The 18,811-nt window shown below is 35.7% G+C and overlaps 3 protein-coding genes across 3 annotated transcripts; all 3 read right to left on the bottom strand.

Annotated features, from left to right (window-relative positions):
- Positions 1–383: 383 nt before the first annotated feature.
- Positions 384–1,607, bottom strand: LOC9308513 (transcription repressor MYB6). The gene is made up of 2 exons (XM_021023599.1): positions 1,172–1,607; positions 384–928 (listed from the first exon to the last, which is right to left on the bottom strand). Exons 1-2 carry the CDS (start codon positions 1,432–1,434, stop codon positions 481–483), a joined length of 711 nt encoding a protein of 236 aa, XP_020879258.1. The 5' UTR covers positions 1,435–1,607; the 3' UTR covers positions 384–480.
- A 5,473-nt stretch (positions 1,608–7,080) lies between these two features.
- LOC9308512 (transcription factor DIVARICATA) lies at positions 7,081–9,318 on the bottom strand. Its single transcript, XM_002872397.2, has 2 exons — positions 8,936–9,318; positions 7,081–8,715 (listed from the first exon to the last, which is right to left on the bottom strand). Exons 1-2 carry the CDS (start codon positions 9,244–9,246, stop codon positions 8,418–8,420), a joined length of 609 nt encoding a protein of 202 aa, XP_002872443.2. The 5' UTR covers positions 9,247–9,318; the 3' UTR covers positions 7,081–8,417.
- A 4,210-nt stretch (positions 9,319–13,528) lies between these two features.
- Positions 13,529–16,028, bottom strand: LOC9310634. Its single transcript, XM_021020527.1, has one exon. It carries the CDS (start codon positions 15,879–15,881, stop codon positions 13,929–13,931), a length of 1,953 nt encoding a protein of 650 aa, XP_020876186.1. The 5' UTR covers positions 15,882–16,028; the 3' UTR covers positions 13,529–13,928.
- Between the last annotated feature and the right edge of the window lie 2,783 nt (positions 16,029–18,811).

Below are 18,811 nucleotides of genomic sequence, written 5' to 3'. Positions count from 1 at the left end.
ACTAACAACTAAAATGTTAAATGAAAAAATTATTTAACATAGTGAACGAGATATTTGTTGAAACTTGCTAGTTGCAACAATATGGTCCCCATTATAACCTAATTCAAGTTTCTAGAAGCCTTTCCTAAAAATACCAATATCTATCTATATCTACATGTAAAAATGGATAACGGTTGATCCATAAGAACCAAAGCCATGTTCACATTTCACTCCTGCTGGATTTATGCTTCTACATTTGACAAAATAAAATTAGTTTATTTTCAACAGAGGTGAAATATTTTGATATTTCTATGTCCACAAAATTATTTTGGTCACCAAAATAAATATTTATCATTTTTCTTTTCTTTTTCAAGATATATATATGAACAAAAACCAAAAGAAAATAGCAAAGAAACTGAAGTAATAATTTCTATAGTTACCCAAAAGGACTCACAAAAAAAAAAATCTAAAAACCCCATTTTTGGGAATTTCAACAAATTATTACAACTGTGACAAACGCGCCGTCATCAGCTGATCCCGCCACGGCTTCGAATCAGCCGATGACCCGGCTCCAACTACCCGAACTGACCCGGATCCAAACCCGAGAGTTAAATCCAAATTCAGCTCTATTTTTCTTGAATTATCACTATTATAACACTCCCCATTCTGCCGGAGATCCTCATCCGTCGTCGTACCACTAGTCGAAGCTCCATTATCGGAGGAATTTTCCGTCTTCAGTTTAACGGCTAAATTGGAAAAAGAATACTCAACGGCGTCGTTTTGACTAGGAACAACAGTCTGAAACGGCACCGTTTTGGAATCGTTAATCGGACGATGAGTTTGTGGATCAATCCCATGACTTAGAAGCTTCCTTTTAATATGAGTGTTCCAATAATTCTTGATTTCATTATCTGTTCTTCCTGGTAATCTTCCAGCAATCAATGACCATCTGCAAAAACATAATCAAATTCAAATGAATAACAAAAACAGAGGAATCAAAAAAGTGAAATACTCTGTTTTTATTTCTCTCTGTTTCCAAGAAAGTTCAAATCTTTTTCCCGGGAAAGTTGAAACAAGAAGAGAGGTGAGGAAAAAAAAAGTGACCCAGTTTCTATTTTCTCTCTGTTTCCTAGAAAGTTCGATTTTTTTCTCGGAAAAGTTAAACGAAGAAGAGAAGTACTCTGTTTCTTACTTGTTGCCGAGTAAGCTATGGAGTTTGATGATGATTTGATCTTCTTCATCAGTAAAATTACCACGTTTAAGATCAGGACGAAGGTAATTAATCCATCTCAATCTACAACTTTTACCACAACGTAACAATCCAGCGGATTTAGGAAGAGAACGCCAACAACCTTCACCGTGATTACGAATATAATCGACGAGACGTTGATCTTCTTCTTTAGTCCAAGCTCCTTTGTTTGTGTGAGCTTTTTCACAACAAGGAGATCTTCCCATGGTGAATGAAGAAGAAGATGGTGTAAGAGAAGAGAGAAGAGATCAAAAGATGTGAAGAGAGTTTGGGTTATATATAAAGGAGGTGACTTTGACTAAGTTTGGTACATGTACATGTGACCATATGGAGATAAAGTGAGGCTGTGCTTTGCTGTGTTGTGTGGGGAATGGAGATTAGGTAGGTAAGTAAGTAACCTTCTTTTCCTTTTTTCTTGTCTCCTTACTTTTTCTCCTTAGATTTTGCTTTTTGTTTTTTTTTTTCCTTTCTTCTCTTTTTTGATCTGATAATTAGTTGGGAGTTGAGACAAATAGAAAGCAAAAACCAAGAATTTTAAGGCCCAAAATTATATATATGAAACTGTTATAAAAGAGTATTTGATTTTATAGTGGATATATAAATATTTAATGATGAGAAAATTATACCAGCAGAAGGATCGTGATACTGAATAATAAAGAGATGAGAGGGAGAGAGATTATTGCTTCTCTTATAATTGAAGTAATGCGAGTTGTGATTTTACATCGAACGTTCATCGTTCTATTTATAGAGAAAATTATAAGTTACTATGCATGCATAGTGACGGTGGGCTCCACATCAAAATTATAAACAACACACGGTTGCGCCTAATGTTTGATTTGAAGCGCATGATATATTTGACTTTCTTAACACTCCCCCTTGGAGACCAGTGTCACTATGTCTCTTGCGTAATATCTTCTGTTGCCTCGTTAAAAATATTTCTAGGAAAACCCGGTGGGAAAAACCATAGTAGGTAAAAAGAGTGCAACCGCGCAAGCTCCCCCTCGAATGATCAGGATCATAACTTACAAGTCTTGTTGACGACGCATTCCAATGTTATGAACATGTTTCCTGAATATAGAGGTGGGTAATGATTTCGTGAAGAGATCCGCAGAATTCTCGGATGATCGGACATATTTTACTTCAATGTCTTTATTCTTCACGAGCTCTTGGGTGTATGAAAAGAACTTCGGAGGGATATGTTTGGTTCTATCGCTTTTGATATATCCTTCCTTTGTCTGAGCAACACATGCAGCATTGTCTTCATATAAGATAGTTGGCTCTGTATTCAGACTAATTCCACTACTGGTTTGAATATGTCGACTTATTGATCTTAGCCATACGCATTCTCTACTCGCTTCATGGAGTGCGATGATTTCAGCATGATTCGAAGAAGTAGCTACAAGTGTCTGCTTCTGAGAACGCCATGATATAGCAGTACCTCCAATCATGAATACGTATCCTGTTTGGGATCGAGCTTTGTGTGGATCTAATAAATATCCTGCATCTGCAAATTTCTATACATCTCTTGCAAGACACGGTGTTCTTTATGAAAAGTAAGGTAAGTCTTCTCGAGCATTTCAGTTTCAGTAATAGGCTTACCACAATACTTTAATTGTGATACTATCCTCAGCATAGCGGAATTATATTCCTACACTTTCTCAAAGTCCTGGAACCTCAAGTTTTTCCAGTCCTCTAACGCATGAGGGAGAGTTATTTCTCTCTGGTTGTCAAACCGTGCTTTTAAAGCTTGCCACAGCTCTGCTGGGTCTTTTATGTGAGCATAGTCATGCGTCACATTTTCATCGAGATGCTTTCTCAAAAATATTATCGCCTTTGCCTTATCTTTTGGAGGCGATAAATTTTCCGATTTTAAGGTCTCGGATAATTCTTGCGACTCAAAATATAGTTCCACATCAGTGGTCCATGCTATGTAGTTTGCGCCAGTAATTTTGAGAGCCGGAAATTTAAGCTTCTCAATGTTTGCCATTTAATTGTTATCTAAAATAAAAACATGGAATATTATTAGAAATATTTATTTAATTTATTTTAAAACATATTTAAAATGAACCGTTTACATTAATAATGCAAGCGATTACAAAAAGAAAAAGCGTACAAACAAGTAAACTAATGTTCAAACGAAATTCTTGCGGAGTAAAATCTACAACGCAAAGATTATAAATACACAAAATAATGATTCCAAAAGCAAATATTAAAAGTAATCGAAACATTCTTCAAAACTTCAAAACTTCAAAATTCTTCTTCTTTTTTTCGGAGAGAGTTTTTAGAGATATAAAAAATTTTGTTTTGATGAAATGAATGAGAAAATGAATGTATTCATAGATTGAAAAATACTATTCCTAGCCGTTGGAAAAAGTTGAATATTTTTTTTTTTTGAAAAAATTTTGAAATTTTTCTTTGAGACCGTTGGCGGAAAAAGATTTAAACAAAAATTAATCTGAAAAATTAGAGATCAATCAAACAAAAATTATCGATTCAGATAAAAATATTTATACAGATGAATAAACCTTCTTGTATAATAATCATAATATAAACAAATAATTCACGGTGATATTATGGTCATGGAGTCATTCACATAGAAACAGTAAATAAATATGTGGCGGCTCAGCCGACCGGTAGCAGAAATCAATATTTAAAGCAGTGCATAAAATAAAGGCGGCTCAGCCGACCGGTAGCAGAAATAAATATTTAAAGCAGTGCATAAAATTAAGGCGGCTCAGCCGACCGACAACAGAAATAAATATTTAAAGCAGTAAATAAAATTTCAGGTGGCTCAGCCAACCATTGATAGAAAATTATTAATTAGGGTGCATGAGGTAACATATATATATATATACATATATAGTTTCTTTTATTTATTTATATAATTTTCTTTTCTCTTTTTTTTCTCTTTTCTTTTTTTTTTCTCATATTTTTTTTTTTTTTAACGAAGCGACATACCGCCCGGTATAATACCGTATTTTTTTTTTCAGCGATCATAGAGTGATCGTGCTGATAACGTGTTGTAAAAGAGTATTTGATTTTATAGTGGATATATAAATATTTAATGATGAGAAAATTATACCCGCAGAAAGATCGTGATACTGAATAATAAAGAGATGAGAGGGAGAGGGATTATTGCTTCTCTTATAATTGAAGTAATGCGAGTTGTGATTTTACATCGAACGTTCATCGTTCTATTTATAGAGAAAATTATAAGTTACTATGCATGCATAGTGACGGTGGGCTCCACATCAAAATTATAAACAACACACGGCTGCGCCTAATGTTTGATTTGAAGCGCATGATATATTTGACTTTCTTAACAGAAACCTGTTTTTTTTTCTCTATCTTAAAATAATTAATTTTTAAATAAACGACGTCGTTTGAAAGAGTTCCGAATCGTTTAAGTAAATTGTTTTCTTTTTAATGTGAAGATTTCATTCCAAAAGAAAAATTACATACTAATCTAGTGCTTACAAAAGCTAACCATTATCACATGAACAAAAGACGGATTAAGAAAATAACTGAAAAACGGAAAGAATAAAAAAACGACTAAAATAAACAAGAAGGAGAGAAGAAGAATGCAAGCTAGGCCATGGAAAGGTCAAAGGTCGTTTGAAAGAGTTCGGAATCGTTTAAGTAAATTGTTAGTTAGCAAGTTGTCATTTTTTTTTTTTTTTTTTTTTTTTTTTTGGTAAACATAAACTGTTAGGGTAAACTTTTTATAGTGACAGACCCCACCGCAAAGCGGCCCCATATCCAGGAAAAACTCCACCTCCAGCCTGGACCTACAGGTTAGTATACACCGTTTGCCCCTACTTGTATGGAGGAGTTTTTATTTGGAGAGGTTCAGTACCACCGTGGTGACAGAGAGACTCGAATTCGAGACCTCTGGCACTCATCTGTGAGAAGGAAATACCACTAGGATACCATCACTTCTCCAAAACTGTTAGGGTAAACTTTTTATAGTGACAGACCCCACCGCAAAGCGGCCCCATATCCAGGAAAAAACTCCACCTCCAGCCTGGACCTACGGGTTAGTATACACCGCTTGCCCCTACTCGTATGGAGGAGTTTTTATTTGGAGAGGTTCAGTACCACCGTGGTGACAGAGAGACTCGAACTCGAGACCTCTGGCACTCATCTGTGAGAAGGAAATACCACTAGGATACCATCACTTGTCATATTTGATTAACGATATCTATGTAAATATAAGTTTACGATCATGTTTTTGTTGTTCATGTAGAAAACTAAAATTTTACTTTAGTTCATATAGTTTTCTGCATAACACCTTAATTTGTGTATATAAAATTATGAAACCGTACTTGATGGTGCAATCGATAGTTTTTGTGGTTTCGTTGATAATATATTTCACTAATATGAACATGTTTTCTGTAAGAAAATCTTCAATATTATCTGACGACCGGACATTTTTCACTTCAGATTCTTTGTTCTTCTATAATTCTTTGGTAGATGAATTTTGGTTTAGAAGGATATGGTTGGTTCTGTCTTAATTGATATATTCTTCTATCATCTAGGTAAAACATTCAGTATTAATTGTCTTCATATAAAATCCATGGTTCCATATTTATTTGGATTCTACTACTTTGATTGAATGTGTTGTTGAATTGATCTAAACCATGACTTGGATTCTACTACTTTGATTGAATGTGTTGATTAATTGATTATGGAGAGCGGTGAATTTAACATGATTTGAAGCAGTTGTCATAAGATATGCGTCTTCTGGTAAGTTTTTTAGACTTGCCCGGTTCTTGGGGTTTCCGTATTGCTGCTACATGCCTACATAACTTCATACAGTCATCAGTTGCACCCTAACTCAAAACCAATTCCGCAAATGTGATAAAAAAAAAAAAAAAAGTAATAACAAAACTAACGACAAACCACTGAACTAGCTATCTTCTAAACCTCTTTATACGGCTTCCACATTGAGATAATCAACTACCAATGCTATCGCCTATGAATCCAAATGTGCAACAAAGATCCCACCAAAAGAAGTGGAGAAGAATCATCCTTCCTTCGACTGAAGACAAATATAATATTTTTTTTTGTTAAGAATGTTAATATTTCATAAAATAAAAAATTATAGGAGTTATATGAAGTAGATCCTATAGTTTGGTCCCATGGCAAAAAAGGATAAAAAAACATGGAAACAAAATCAATCAGTCCATTGACATCAACAAAAGCAGTGACGCTTTCGGAATCAATGAAGCGACAAAACGATCGTAAACTTTTCTAAATGATGACATCATGTTGTCAAACGGCGAAGAACGGATCAAGGATAACTAAAACGAAAGGAAATCGTTTAAGTAAATTGTTTTTTTTTTTTTTTCATAAACCCTATCGGCTATCCGGTCGGCCCCGGTAGGAACGCACCGAGGTGCTACATAGTGGACTTGTCCACCGTGTTAACGGCTAGGCCCTTCGGGCTACCACTCTGTCTATCCCGAGTTTGGAATGTCTTCCGACTAAGTGCCAGGGGTAGTCAGGCCGCCTGCATTTCTGACTATCAGGTAAACCAATTGGGCCAAAGCCCAATTGACAGACTTCCCACAATAATGTTGATAACAGCAGGTGGAATCGAAACCGGGATGGAGAGAATTTCACCCAAACAACCAGGGCCCGCCAACCATTCGCCCACCACCTTATGGGCGCCGTCAACAACGTTGAAACAAGGAGCAACACAAACACCGACTCCACCCGCGGCACGTGCGAGCTACTCTTGGAACTAACCATGATCTTTCTCAAGGCGGAACCACACGAACCTAAGGAAACGAGAAGCGCAAGCTCACTCTACCAAGCTCTTTTCCCGAGGCCGGCTAGCACAACAACGCTTAACATCCCAAGGTCTTACTAGCTCCTCTAAACACGAAGTTAACTATCCACAAACCAAAGCACAAGCCAACACAAGATCAACTCCAAAACGAGGCAGCAAACAAAAGAACACAACGAGATCAAGGCAATACAACAACAAAGTGGCTTGGACATAAATCGGAGAAGCATGATTTCGAAGTAAACCGAGAGGAAGTTCGATGGAGCACGAGAATGGAGAAGATTCCTATGCACCTTAGCCGTAACAAAGCCAGACGCTTGATCAAAAGAGACCAGACGCTGGCAGCTCCAAACACACACACCCACATCAAGACAAATATGCATATATAGAAAAAGATTTTGTTTGTTGTCATGTTCATAAGTATTACTTTCACAAAGTCATATTCTATTTGATTGTCATATTATTGTGTATGGTTTTGCTATAAGAAAATTAGGTCTACATACGCAGTTCGTTTCTTGTTTAATGTTCTTCATGAATTCAGGAACATAGGTGTATGAATTGGCTATCTGATAAGAGATTCGGTATCACATACCATCGTAGGAAGTCAGTTGCTACTTAAGTCGGTTTACATGTTTTAGTTTTGATGTTTCCTTTAGCTTTAAGGTAATTGGGTTTTTCCTTTTACGTTAGATTAAGGTTTGGAGTTTGTAATGAGGTCTATATATAGATCTCCTAAGATTAATAAAGAACCAACTTCCAAGCTTAACCTTATTCTGAAGAGAGAGACTAGGGTTAAAAGGAAGCTTTTGCTATATCGTGTTCTGTTCTAAGGATTCAATTACGGCTTACTATACTCGTTCTGTGGCAAGGGCCAGGCCTGACCCGTCCATAAGGCAGCTAAAACCTTATGCTTTGGGCCACAAATTATATATAAAAAAATGAGACACATACTTAAAAAATTATATTAGTCCAGTGGCAAAACCTTTGTATGAAATGTTAATTCTCGCTCAGTTTCGAGTTTCCATGGGTGATGTTTTTAAAATTTTTAATTTTTTTTTTCAAAGTCAAATATGCTTTAGACTACATAAATTGTAGGACCGGTTTTGGCAAGGGCTGAAGCACGTATCACTATCATCAAGGGTGAAGAAAACTAATCCAACAGTAGCAGGACTAAGTCAAAGGGACTAATAAAACCTTTTCGTTAATAGAGTCACTACTCTGTTTTCTATAGTAAAGGAGTTGGAAACGATAAAATCAAAAAGTTACCATTTAAGTTTCTTTTAAAACTAAAGTCTACACCAGAAACCAAAACTCCGACACCAAAAAACTCTAAATCCCTAGAACTAAAAAACTTATGCGTAATATAGTTCTTTAAAGTTTGCCATACACCCATCATCATCACCGGAAAACCGGAAAGTTTTCCTGGGAGAGGTAACATTGATTCCAAGAAATTTGGTCACCAAAATGTGGCTGCTGGTCCATACACGTCAAGTTGGATCCTGGGACATTTTCCACATCTCCCAGAGTCATGTCATGGATACTCGAGCGTTTCCCATCCGTAATCCCCCGTTTTAGCCTATTGAAATACTTCTGAGCATGGCTTGCCACTTGCGTCGATGTCCTTGACTTCACACAATGCCTCGATATGTTCTTCCAGTCTCCTTTCCCAAACTTATTTAGTCCTTCCAGAAACAACCTGAAAATATCATTAAATCAACCAAAAGTCCAAAGTTAAGATCACATTTAAATCAATTAATAATCATCTATATTTAGCAAATACGTGATATATACGTTTCCTCCTAGCCCTAACCAACAAAACCCTAATTCATCAACCCTAGTAAGATTTAAAACTGTTAAATTTGGATTTTAATTCCACAATCCAAAGAAACCCTTATTCTCATAACTCTTTGACTAACCTGTGTTCATTTTGTGACCATGGAATTCCATTCTTTTTCCCAGTGCCCTTGTTTCTGGACGGACTTGCTTCCGTCAGTGTCACGTAATCGTCGTCCGGGTATTTGGGCAAAACAAACTTACCCGATTCGATCAGATCAACATCGTGGACCAACGTGTTGTAGTGGTTATTCACCTCGTCCACCGTTTTCTTCAGAGTTTGAGCGATATTCTCTAAAAAATACGGCGAACCCTCCGGGAATATAACCAGAGCTGACTCAAAATCCTTGTCATCGGCCCTCGTCCACTGCGGAGCCGCGGCCATAGTATCCATGAAAAAAGAGAGAAACCTCGAGATCGCAAAATATAAGGAACTTGATAGAAGCAACAAAACAATTTGTTGAAGGAAATTTGAAGGAATCTGATTGAGGGTTTTTTTGGTTCCTGTCAGATTTTATAGTGAGAAATAATAGGAAAAATCACAAAATTAACCCACGTCTTTGCTTTATTTAACAAAAGAAACCCGAGTTATTTTTGTTTCATTCTTAACCCCAATATTATAATATCTAACTTTTTTTTTTTGGTAGAATATAATGAGGGAGAGTAGTCTCCCATATTATTAAAAACTAATATTAAAAAATTACACACGAACATTCCGTGGGCATTTAGCACTAGTCGGATCCTCAAAAATAATCGAAGTGGCAAAATCAGGCCTAAGGTAAAAACTATGAAAATCTAAAGGCAAGGAAAAAACATAGTTAGCTAATTCGTCGGCAAGACGATTAGCCTCCCTATACACAAGAGAGATACGGACAATCCAGTTCTTTGAAATGAAGTCATAGCACAGTCGTACTAGTCTACTAGAAATGACAAGGGATGCGCAGGGCCGGCCCTAAATTTGTTTGGGGACCGAAAAAAGTTTGAAGGGTTTTATAGTAGTTTCTAAAAATAGTGGCCTTTTTACAAAAGTAAAATAAATTTGAGGGCCTATTTTATAAATAAAAAATGTTTACAATTTTAGGTGCCCAAAACAGTTGTTTCACCTGACTGTGCTCAGGTACGGACCTATGCGAATCGCTAATCCCTGTCGTAAGAAAACCGACCACCATCTCCGAGTCCCCCTCCAACTCTACCCGTGTGGCTCTTTTTTCCCAAGATATGAATAGCCCGTAGTAGACACCCCATAACTCAGCCAAAGGAGCCGAACACAATCCTATGTTCACCGCAAAACCTCCACACCATGTACCGTTACTGTCCCGTAAAACCCCACCAGCTGTAGCTCGACCCGGATTATAATATCTAACTTAATAGCTCTTTCTTTCTTTTAAACGTCTCTGTCCGACAGTTTATCACTGAAGAAAAAATATTAAATTTCAAGGAAAAATGGGTAAAAAACCTCTCACCTTTTCTAAAAAAATTGAGGGTTTTTACCCATTTTTACCCATTTTTCCTTGAAATTTTCCAAACCAAATTTTATAATACTACGTAAAGTATATGAACTTCCACATCAAAATATTTTCATCGGACCAAACAAACTAAATAAAAATTTATTAATAGTTAATATATATATATATATATATATATATATATATATTACCATATATTAAAAATATAATATAAATTATATATAATTAATTATTATTTTAAGTAGTATATTATCATCCAAAATTGAACCTCTAATTGTATATAAATTTTCTTATAATTTTGACTATTTCCTAAATCAAAACTTGAAAAACACAAACAAACAAAAAAAAATCAAATGTGCTATCCTATAAGTTTTTGTAGTTAATATAACATAACTTCTAATAGTAACAAAAGGTGATTTGCTTAATCTCAACTAAATGGTGAATGAATTTTTATATCATAAAAAACTTAATTTTAAAAGAAAAAGAATCGCAAATTTAAATTAAAAAAAATCATAAAATAAATTGTTTTTGTTTGTTGGTCTTTTGATATAACAATTTGTTTAAACTGAAGTTGAATTTATTAGTAATAGGATTTATTTTACCATTTGTGAAAAGGTGAGGGTTTAAAAACCCTCAAAAAAAGGTTGAGGGTTTTTTATATGTTTTAAGGAAAGTGAGGGTTTTACTACCCATTTTTCCAATTTTTGGTACAAAAAAGAGTTCAACATATAACTTCCTACAAACATTTTGGTCTTATTAATTAGAGAAAATTGGAAAAAAAGGATATCTACTTAAAAATTTGTCCATATATACCTTTTTCGTGAAATTGTCACTTTGGACGAAACTACCCCTACACCATATTTTAAACATTTTTAAAAAAATATTATCAGAAAAACAGGTAGATATACAAGAGTAGAGGTGATTTGAAGCAAAAAATTTTAGATTTGGTTGAAATAAAGTTGATTTTTTTATAGTTAAAGTTTCGTCTAATTTTGTTAGAACACGTTTTCTAGAGTTCTGCGAAAGTCAGAGTGTGTATTCTACATTTTTGTACATGTTCTACATATTTTAGACTAGTTTTCTGTTCTAAAAATTTTAGAAGTCCGAAAATCATATATTTAAAATATTTAGAACATGCATTCTACGCTTTGTTCTATGTTCTGAATTTTTTTGAATAGCCATTTTACTAATTACTATATCTTCTGCAATCGTTAGAAATTGTAATCTTCTTTTAGAATGTAAATTCTACGATACTATAGATTTTGTTTTCTGAAATTTTTAGAATTCTCTAAATATAGAAAGTAAATCTTCAGAAAATAAAACTAAATATTTATTGTAGATTACATTTTAAATCATGATCTATATAATTTAGAAATCGTTGTCTACGTTTTTTAAAAAAAGTTAAAACCAAAAACGTTTCTAAACCCTAAGCTAAACCACCACTTTCGATTTTTTGCTATATCATGCGTTTTTCTTTCAAATTTTCCCTTTTTCTTCAACGATTTGTGCCTTATCATCATCTAATTTTCAACTAAAAAAAAAGGGATAAACAAGTGTGTGCACATGGAAGACACCACCACATTATTTTTATATTTTTGATAAGACCAATATTTCCAAAGCATCAATCAAATAAGAAGGGATCATCATAGTCAAAAAAAAAAAAAAAAAGTGAAAGGAGTTTTTTCTATTTAGTAGAGACACGAAGAGGGACACTTGCTTAATCCTACTTACTAGTCTCCTTAGCTCTTTAGTAGCCCTTTGGTTTCACTGTTGGCAAGGTGTTGTTCACATAGAGTATGAGGAATACTATCATGTTCAACTAAACCTATATGATTCGACACAAACCAATGTTCTTTAGTCTGAATCCACTTATGTCTTGTGAATCATTCATTGTAGCTCCTAATAAGATTTCTTCCACGAGCATTGACTTTGGCTAGTGTCAAGCTGCTCTTCCTTTTCTTAAAGAAGCGGGTGTTACCTGTGAATTCAAGGTATATTAAAAGCAATAATCTTTTTCGAGATAAATTGATGATAGAAATCTAATGTACCAATATTCGTCTAAGGAGCTTTGTTTATCTGCACTCATATCCTGGTCTCGGGCACTCGATCAGCAATAAGGAGCTGAAGTATATAGAGTCAAGTGTCCTTCTAGTATATCTGTGATTGTATCGAGTTTGTGATTATAATTTATACATAAGAGTTTGTGATTATAATTTATACATAAGAGTTTGTGATTGTATTGATTTGAATTATGTATATGCAAGCATGAAGAACGTAAAACACAGCCAAAAAAGTCTTCAAGAATTTGATATCGCTAACACTGAGGGCATTTTAGTCATTTGTACATCATCTTCAAAACAAAACATTTTTGAGACATCGATCTCCAAGAAAATGGTGAAGGCATGCGAACAAGTAGATTGACGAAGCCGATCGCTCATATCACGACCGCACTACTGAGTACTGTCTTCTTCTTCGTAATCTTCTTCTTCCAAGACAAACCTTACTCGTCGTCATCTACTTCTGTTATTCTTTTCTTCTTCACGGAACCCAGACTCCATGGCTCGAACCTTCATCTTATGGCTTCATCTAATCTGAGAAGATTGAACATTTGATTAACATAATCCTTATTCGATGGAAATCGCATTGAAAAAATTTAATCAATAATAAAAATTATTATATTTTTTTTACAAGAACTGTATGAATAATCGTACACATACTTTTGTATAATATAATACAAACTCATTTTTATTCAAAATTAACAAAAAATATATAACCCACTCATTGTGTGGGCAACTTTCCAGTATGATATATAATATTACGTCAAAATTATACATTAAAATGGTAAAATTAATTATGAAAATCAATGACACAAAATTAATTTAACCGAAAAAACACAAAAAACTTATGTAATATGTCTCAAAATATCTAATTAATCTAAATACTGCCAATATCATGTTTGGTATCTCTTATTTCATGATAAATTAATGTCTTTTGAAATAGTTATACACTAGTAATGAAAATGTTTCACCATATGAAAATACCATTTTCTAGAACATTGATCTACACTAATATGAAGAAAAAATAAATCTTATTCCAACTGTACGTTCTATATAATTATCATATGAAGGCTGATATAATGCCATTATAATTTTTATAATACATAAAGGAAAGCAACTCATAGTGAACCAAAACGTTTAATCGAAGGATAAGTGAATTCGAAACTGATAGGTCTCAGATTATAAAACCCAATCCAAATTGTAACAGAGAGTAACACTTTTCTTTGGGCAATTAACATTGCCTCTTTTGGCTTTTTCATTTCTTAAATAACAAATAGATGGAGTTATCACTCCTACAAACTGGGAATAGAAAATGGGAGAGTTGGTTCCTCAACATAAGGAAACCACGACTCTCGTTATTGACTCAACAAAAGCAAAGACTTATTCAAACATAAAACAAACCAACTCAATTCAAATACTTCCGGTTTGGTACATGCATCCGGTTTGACGTTCTGCGTACCGGTTCCTCCTCACCTGCAACTCCATCAGAAACGAATATATTGGCTTCACAAACTTTATTTCATTTCTGTCTTAACGATCTATCTTCACTTTGCTCATAAATGTCTTCGGACACGCCCTAGGCAGTCTAAATAGCAAACATATATATCTGAGGTTCCAGGAATCTTCAAGGCGATAGGGTACATGCAATGCGACTCACACCCCTTGCAAAATGGACGAGATATACTTTTATTGAGCACCACGTCATATGATGTGCTACCATACTTTATTGTGAGTCTTGGCATGAGCCCTGCAAAGTCTCCTAGCACGCACTTTGTATGCAAACTAGCTCGGTGATCTTTACATGTGTAGAAAAATCTCTTTGGATCTGTTTGTTTCTCGCAAATGTCACACCAATATTTGCCACTTGCCTTTTCGCCATAACATAGTGAGAGAGGATGATCGTCTACTCTATGCTTTACCACTTGTGGTAATGTGGCGCAATGGAAGCATAAGACAAATTCACAACCACTTACGATGCACGTAAGCACAGCGAGGCGGTTTTTGGAGCAGCCCTTGCATTTTTTTTTCCCTACTCGTGGAATGTAATATAAGGGATGATTGGGGTGGCTTGGATGGACAAACGGCTCAGAAATTGAACCGCACAGAACATCTAACTTCATACCTCCGCACTGGTACATGAAACCGTTGGACATTCTATGACAAGCTGCACACCAAAAGTAATTGGCCACGCTTGTAACTAAAGTAAGTCGGTCATTGTGTAGTACATGCCATTTCTTTTTAGAAGATTCAGCGCAACTTTGGTGAAGAATGAAATCACAATCAACACATCCATAGAAGGATTGGAGACAAATGGGATGGATGCAAGCACTGCACCGCTTATTTTCTTCCCAAAGAAAACCATTAACGTGGAATCTTAGGTAATGCTCTTTGTGGCTGAAATGTTGTATTGTGTTGTCATCTATTACCACATATGGCTCTATATCTTCTGTCTCTTCAGGTATTCCTTCGAGCTCTTTCCCGTTCCACACATCCTTTCTAGTAGCACATTTGGAATGAACGACATAGCCGGGACACCGCAAACAAGAATACCCGCCCCAAGTCCAATCCACCTTCTGGCGACAAACTCCACATACAGAATTCACAACACCAAGAACAAAAGTGCGTGAAACACGGTGATCATGCCGATTGATGTTTATGAGGCGTGGAAGGGCAAGACACTGTTGATGTATCATGAAATCACATTGAACACATATGTAAGGGCTTCGATCTCCACTCAACCCGCAAGCATTACATGTAAAAGAATCAAGTCTTGGGCGAAAGATGAGTTGGTGAGCATGAACTTTCAAATCCAGAACAAACTGTGGTGGTGGTTTTAAAACGCAACGCATATCCAAACTGAAGTTACAAGCAGAACAATGATAAAACAATCTATCTTCAATCTTTCTTTCGCAAAGACGACACTTTCCATCAGAATAGTCCGGTCGTTTACCTGTGTAGAGCTTAAGAGGGTGTAAAAGGTGGTAAGTGTGGTTTACCTCTGACGGGTGTTTTGCCTCAGACGGATTCCATAGGCAATCTACATGGAAGTCTAAATCACATTCACGACATAGGTATGAAAACCCATATCCAAAATTGCCACATTCGTCGCAATCAAACCTATTCCGTAACCAAAGGGTGAGCTTGTGGTGATGCGTCTCCGAAATATCCATAACATCTGGTGGTGGGTACTTTGCACAGTATAAATCCACCTCAAAGTCACAGATATCACAACGATAACATAGATGGGTGATATCCTTTCGACATAAATTGCAGTAATTATTATGGCTATTACTTCGAAGCTGAAGAGAGTGAACAGAGTGAGATGGGTGTTTGATAAATTCGGAGGACTCACTACATTCCCTGTGAACAAAGAAGTCACATCTTTTGCAGTAATAGCCATCACTGATAGCTTCCAAACGTCCACAACAATCACCTTTCCGCAGATCATTCCAAGGTATCATAGGATGCTCGTGGATCAACGGTAGTGACACTTCCTCAGATTCCATTTCCGTATACTACAAGAAGAAGAAGAAGAAGAATAAGAAGAACAAGAACAAGAACAAGAACAAGAACAAGAAGAACAAGAAGAAGAAGGAGAGATGAATCTGAGATCTCAAAGCTGTGCTCCTTTCAAGTCTCTTTCTCTCTCTAATTAAAAGTCAATGTTTAATCTCAAAGTTGCTCTTGTAAAACTTGGTAATCATCGAATAATAATTATATTATTTTTTATGGATTAATAAAAATTAAGCACATAAATTAGCTAAAACTATAGTATATCATAAGAAAAAACAATTTAAAAGTCACTAGCCGTTGATAAACACAACGAAACAAGACCCATAATAAATTAATTAATGTTGTAGACCGCATGGTCGGATGGACTCCATAACCGTGGGCCTAATCCATATTCTAGAAGGCCCATGTCCATGTTCTAGAGGATTCTCCTTATGACGTCTATGTTATACTTAGTGGGCTTTTGGGCTTTTGGGCTTTAGGGTTTACTAGCCCAATGGAGATTTGTCTCCCTTGTCATGTATAAATATGTATTGAAACCTCATTCATTAATCAATAAGAACAACAAGTTCTATAACACGTTATCAGCACGACTTGCTCTTAACGAAAACCCTAAAACCTTAACCCTAAAAATCGCGACACTGTTCATCGCCGACACTGTTCATCGCGATACTGTTCATCGCCGACCTGTTCATCGTGATACTGTTCATCGCCGACACTGTTCATCGCGATACTGTTCATCGCCGTACTGTTCATCGCCGTACTGTTCATCACCGACACTATTCATCGCGGCACAGTTCATCGCCGACACTGTTCATCGCCGACACTGTTCATCACCGGCACTGTTCATCGCCGACACTGTTCATCACCGACACTGTTCATCGCCGACACTGTTCATCGCGACACTGTTCATCGCGGTACTGTTCATCGTGGTACTGTTTGCGGTTAGTTGCAGTAGCGTGAGTTACCGAGGTCTTTAGCTCCCGGTTCTAGTCCATACAACCCCATAAGGTGAAAGGTAACATCAAAACCCTAAAGCTAAAGAACCAACAATTGAACTTGAAAGTTAAGCAAAGAGAAACCCTAAAACGATTGATGATTGATTAAGTGATTGCTTTGCTTGTATGATTCGATTGCTTGCTTGATCCGATTGCTTGTTTGCTCGATTGTTTGACTCGTTTAGGTTGCTAAAAAAAGTTGATTATCGCTTAAGCTAAACTCGCCTAAGTTGCTAGAGAAGTTTTAATTATCTAAACCTAAAAATCGCAAATCGAAAATACCTAAACTAAGGCCGAAACTTTCAAAGCCTAAAACCCTAAAATCTTAGGGATAATAGGAAATCTTAACAACCCTAAATCCTAAATAAAATAGGAAACTTTAAAATCCTAATAGAAAGCATGAAAACCTAAATAAAATCCTAAATCCTATTGTACCTTAAAATCCTAATTAAAATAGGAAATCTTAAAATCTAAAATCATAAGTGAAATAGGAAAATTAATCCTAAAGTAAAGAGGAAAGTAAATCCTAAAAGGAAAAGGAAAAGTTAATCCTAATTAAAAGAGGAAATCTAATCCTAAGCAAAAGAGGAAATCTAATCCTAAGCAAAAGAGGAAAGTCAAATCCCTAAGTAAATCGATTCATGGTTCGGTCTCAAATACCGCATGACACTAACGATTACATGATTTTGACTCAAAACTTTTCCTTGTAGATGTTGAATTACAACTTGTACTTTACTGCCCTAAATCTCTTAGGAGATAATTATTTTATAATGGGCAATGGATACTAAGATTATCCTAAAGTCAAAAGGACTTGGTAAATGTATCTAATAAGGCAATAATGCCAAGAAAGAAAGATAGATACAAGGCAATATTAGCCACCGTCTTATTGAGAGTCTCATAATCAGGACTATAAGTCCATGGATGAGTCTACTGCTAGATGAGCAAAATAATGACTTACAGATAAAAACAGTGAGTTACGACCTCATAGATTAACCCCATTACCTAATGCCAATAAGGCCGCAGAGGATAAGAAAGAATCCAAAGAATATAACCACGTCTAAAGTGATAGACCACATGGTCGTGACCGTGGTGGATGGAAAGGACGTGGTTGTGGCCACTATAACTCATCCGGCCGTGGGAACCACTTTAACCGTGGATGTAGACCCAATTCCGGCCGTGGTCGAGGGCGAGGACGATGTGGTATTTCCAAACCACAACACTCGACCAAATGAGTATGCCATAGATATGGAATGGGAAACCATTGGGCTAAGATATGTAGGACTTCCAAACATCGTTGTGACCTCTATCAAGAGAGTGTAAAAGGGAAGAATCCTAAAGCCCATTTGGTATATAAAGATGGTGAACATGATCAAGATGATCTAATAGAGTATGAAACTTCTGATTGCATAAAAGAATCAAGTTGATAAATTTTACTTCGACATCAAAACCTCTATGTTTTTCTTTGCATTTTATGTGTTCATTGATTGTTATTTGCTTGAATTTATTTTATATTATTTTATGTTTAGAACATGATTCTTGTCCATATAAGAAATGGCCGAGGACAAGAACATAATTGTGGTGGATAGTGGAGCCACACAAAAGATAAGAGATATTTTCCTAAATCTCATAATGAAAAATGCCAATATTAGCACTTAGCGGGTATAGCAAACCTTATTGAGGGCTACGGCCAAGCCCATATTCTATTACCAAATGGCACGCATCTTGAACTAAGCGATGCCCTATATTCACCCAGCTCGAAGAGGAGCTTATTAAGTTTCAAAGATATAAGATTGAATGGTTTCCATATTGAAACAAAGGGTGAAGGGAACAAAGAGATCACCCAAGGACATAAGAAAGTCCTAGAGACTATACCCGCATTATCCACTGGTCTCTACTATGTTAAAATCGATATGATCGAAGCTAATATG

The sequence above is a fragment of the Arabidopsis lyrata genome (assembly GCF_000004255.2).
Source record: "Arabidopsis lyrata subsp. lyrata unplaced genomic scaffold ARALYscaffold_6, whole genome shotgun sequence".
Taxonomy (NCBI): domain Eukaryota; kingdom Viridiplantae; phylum Streptophyta; class Magnoliopsida; order Brassicales; family Brassicaceae; genus Arabidopsis; species Arabidopsis lyrata.
The sequence above is the reverse complement of the archived record's forward strand: the minus strand, read 5'-3'. Positions and strand labels throughout refer to the sequence as shown.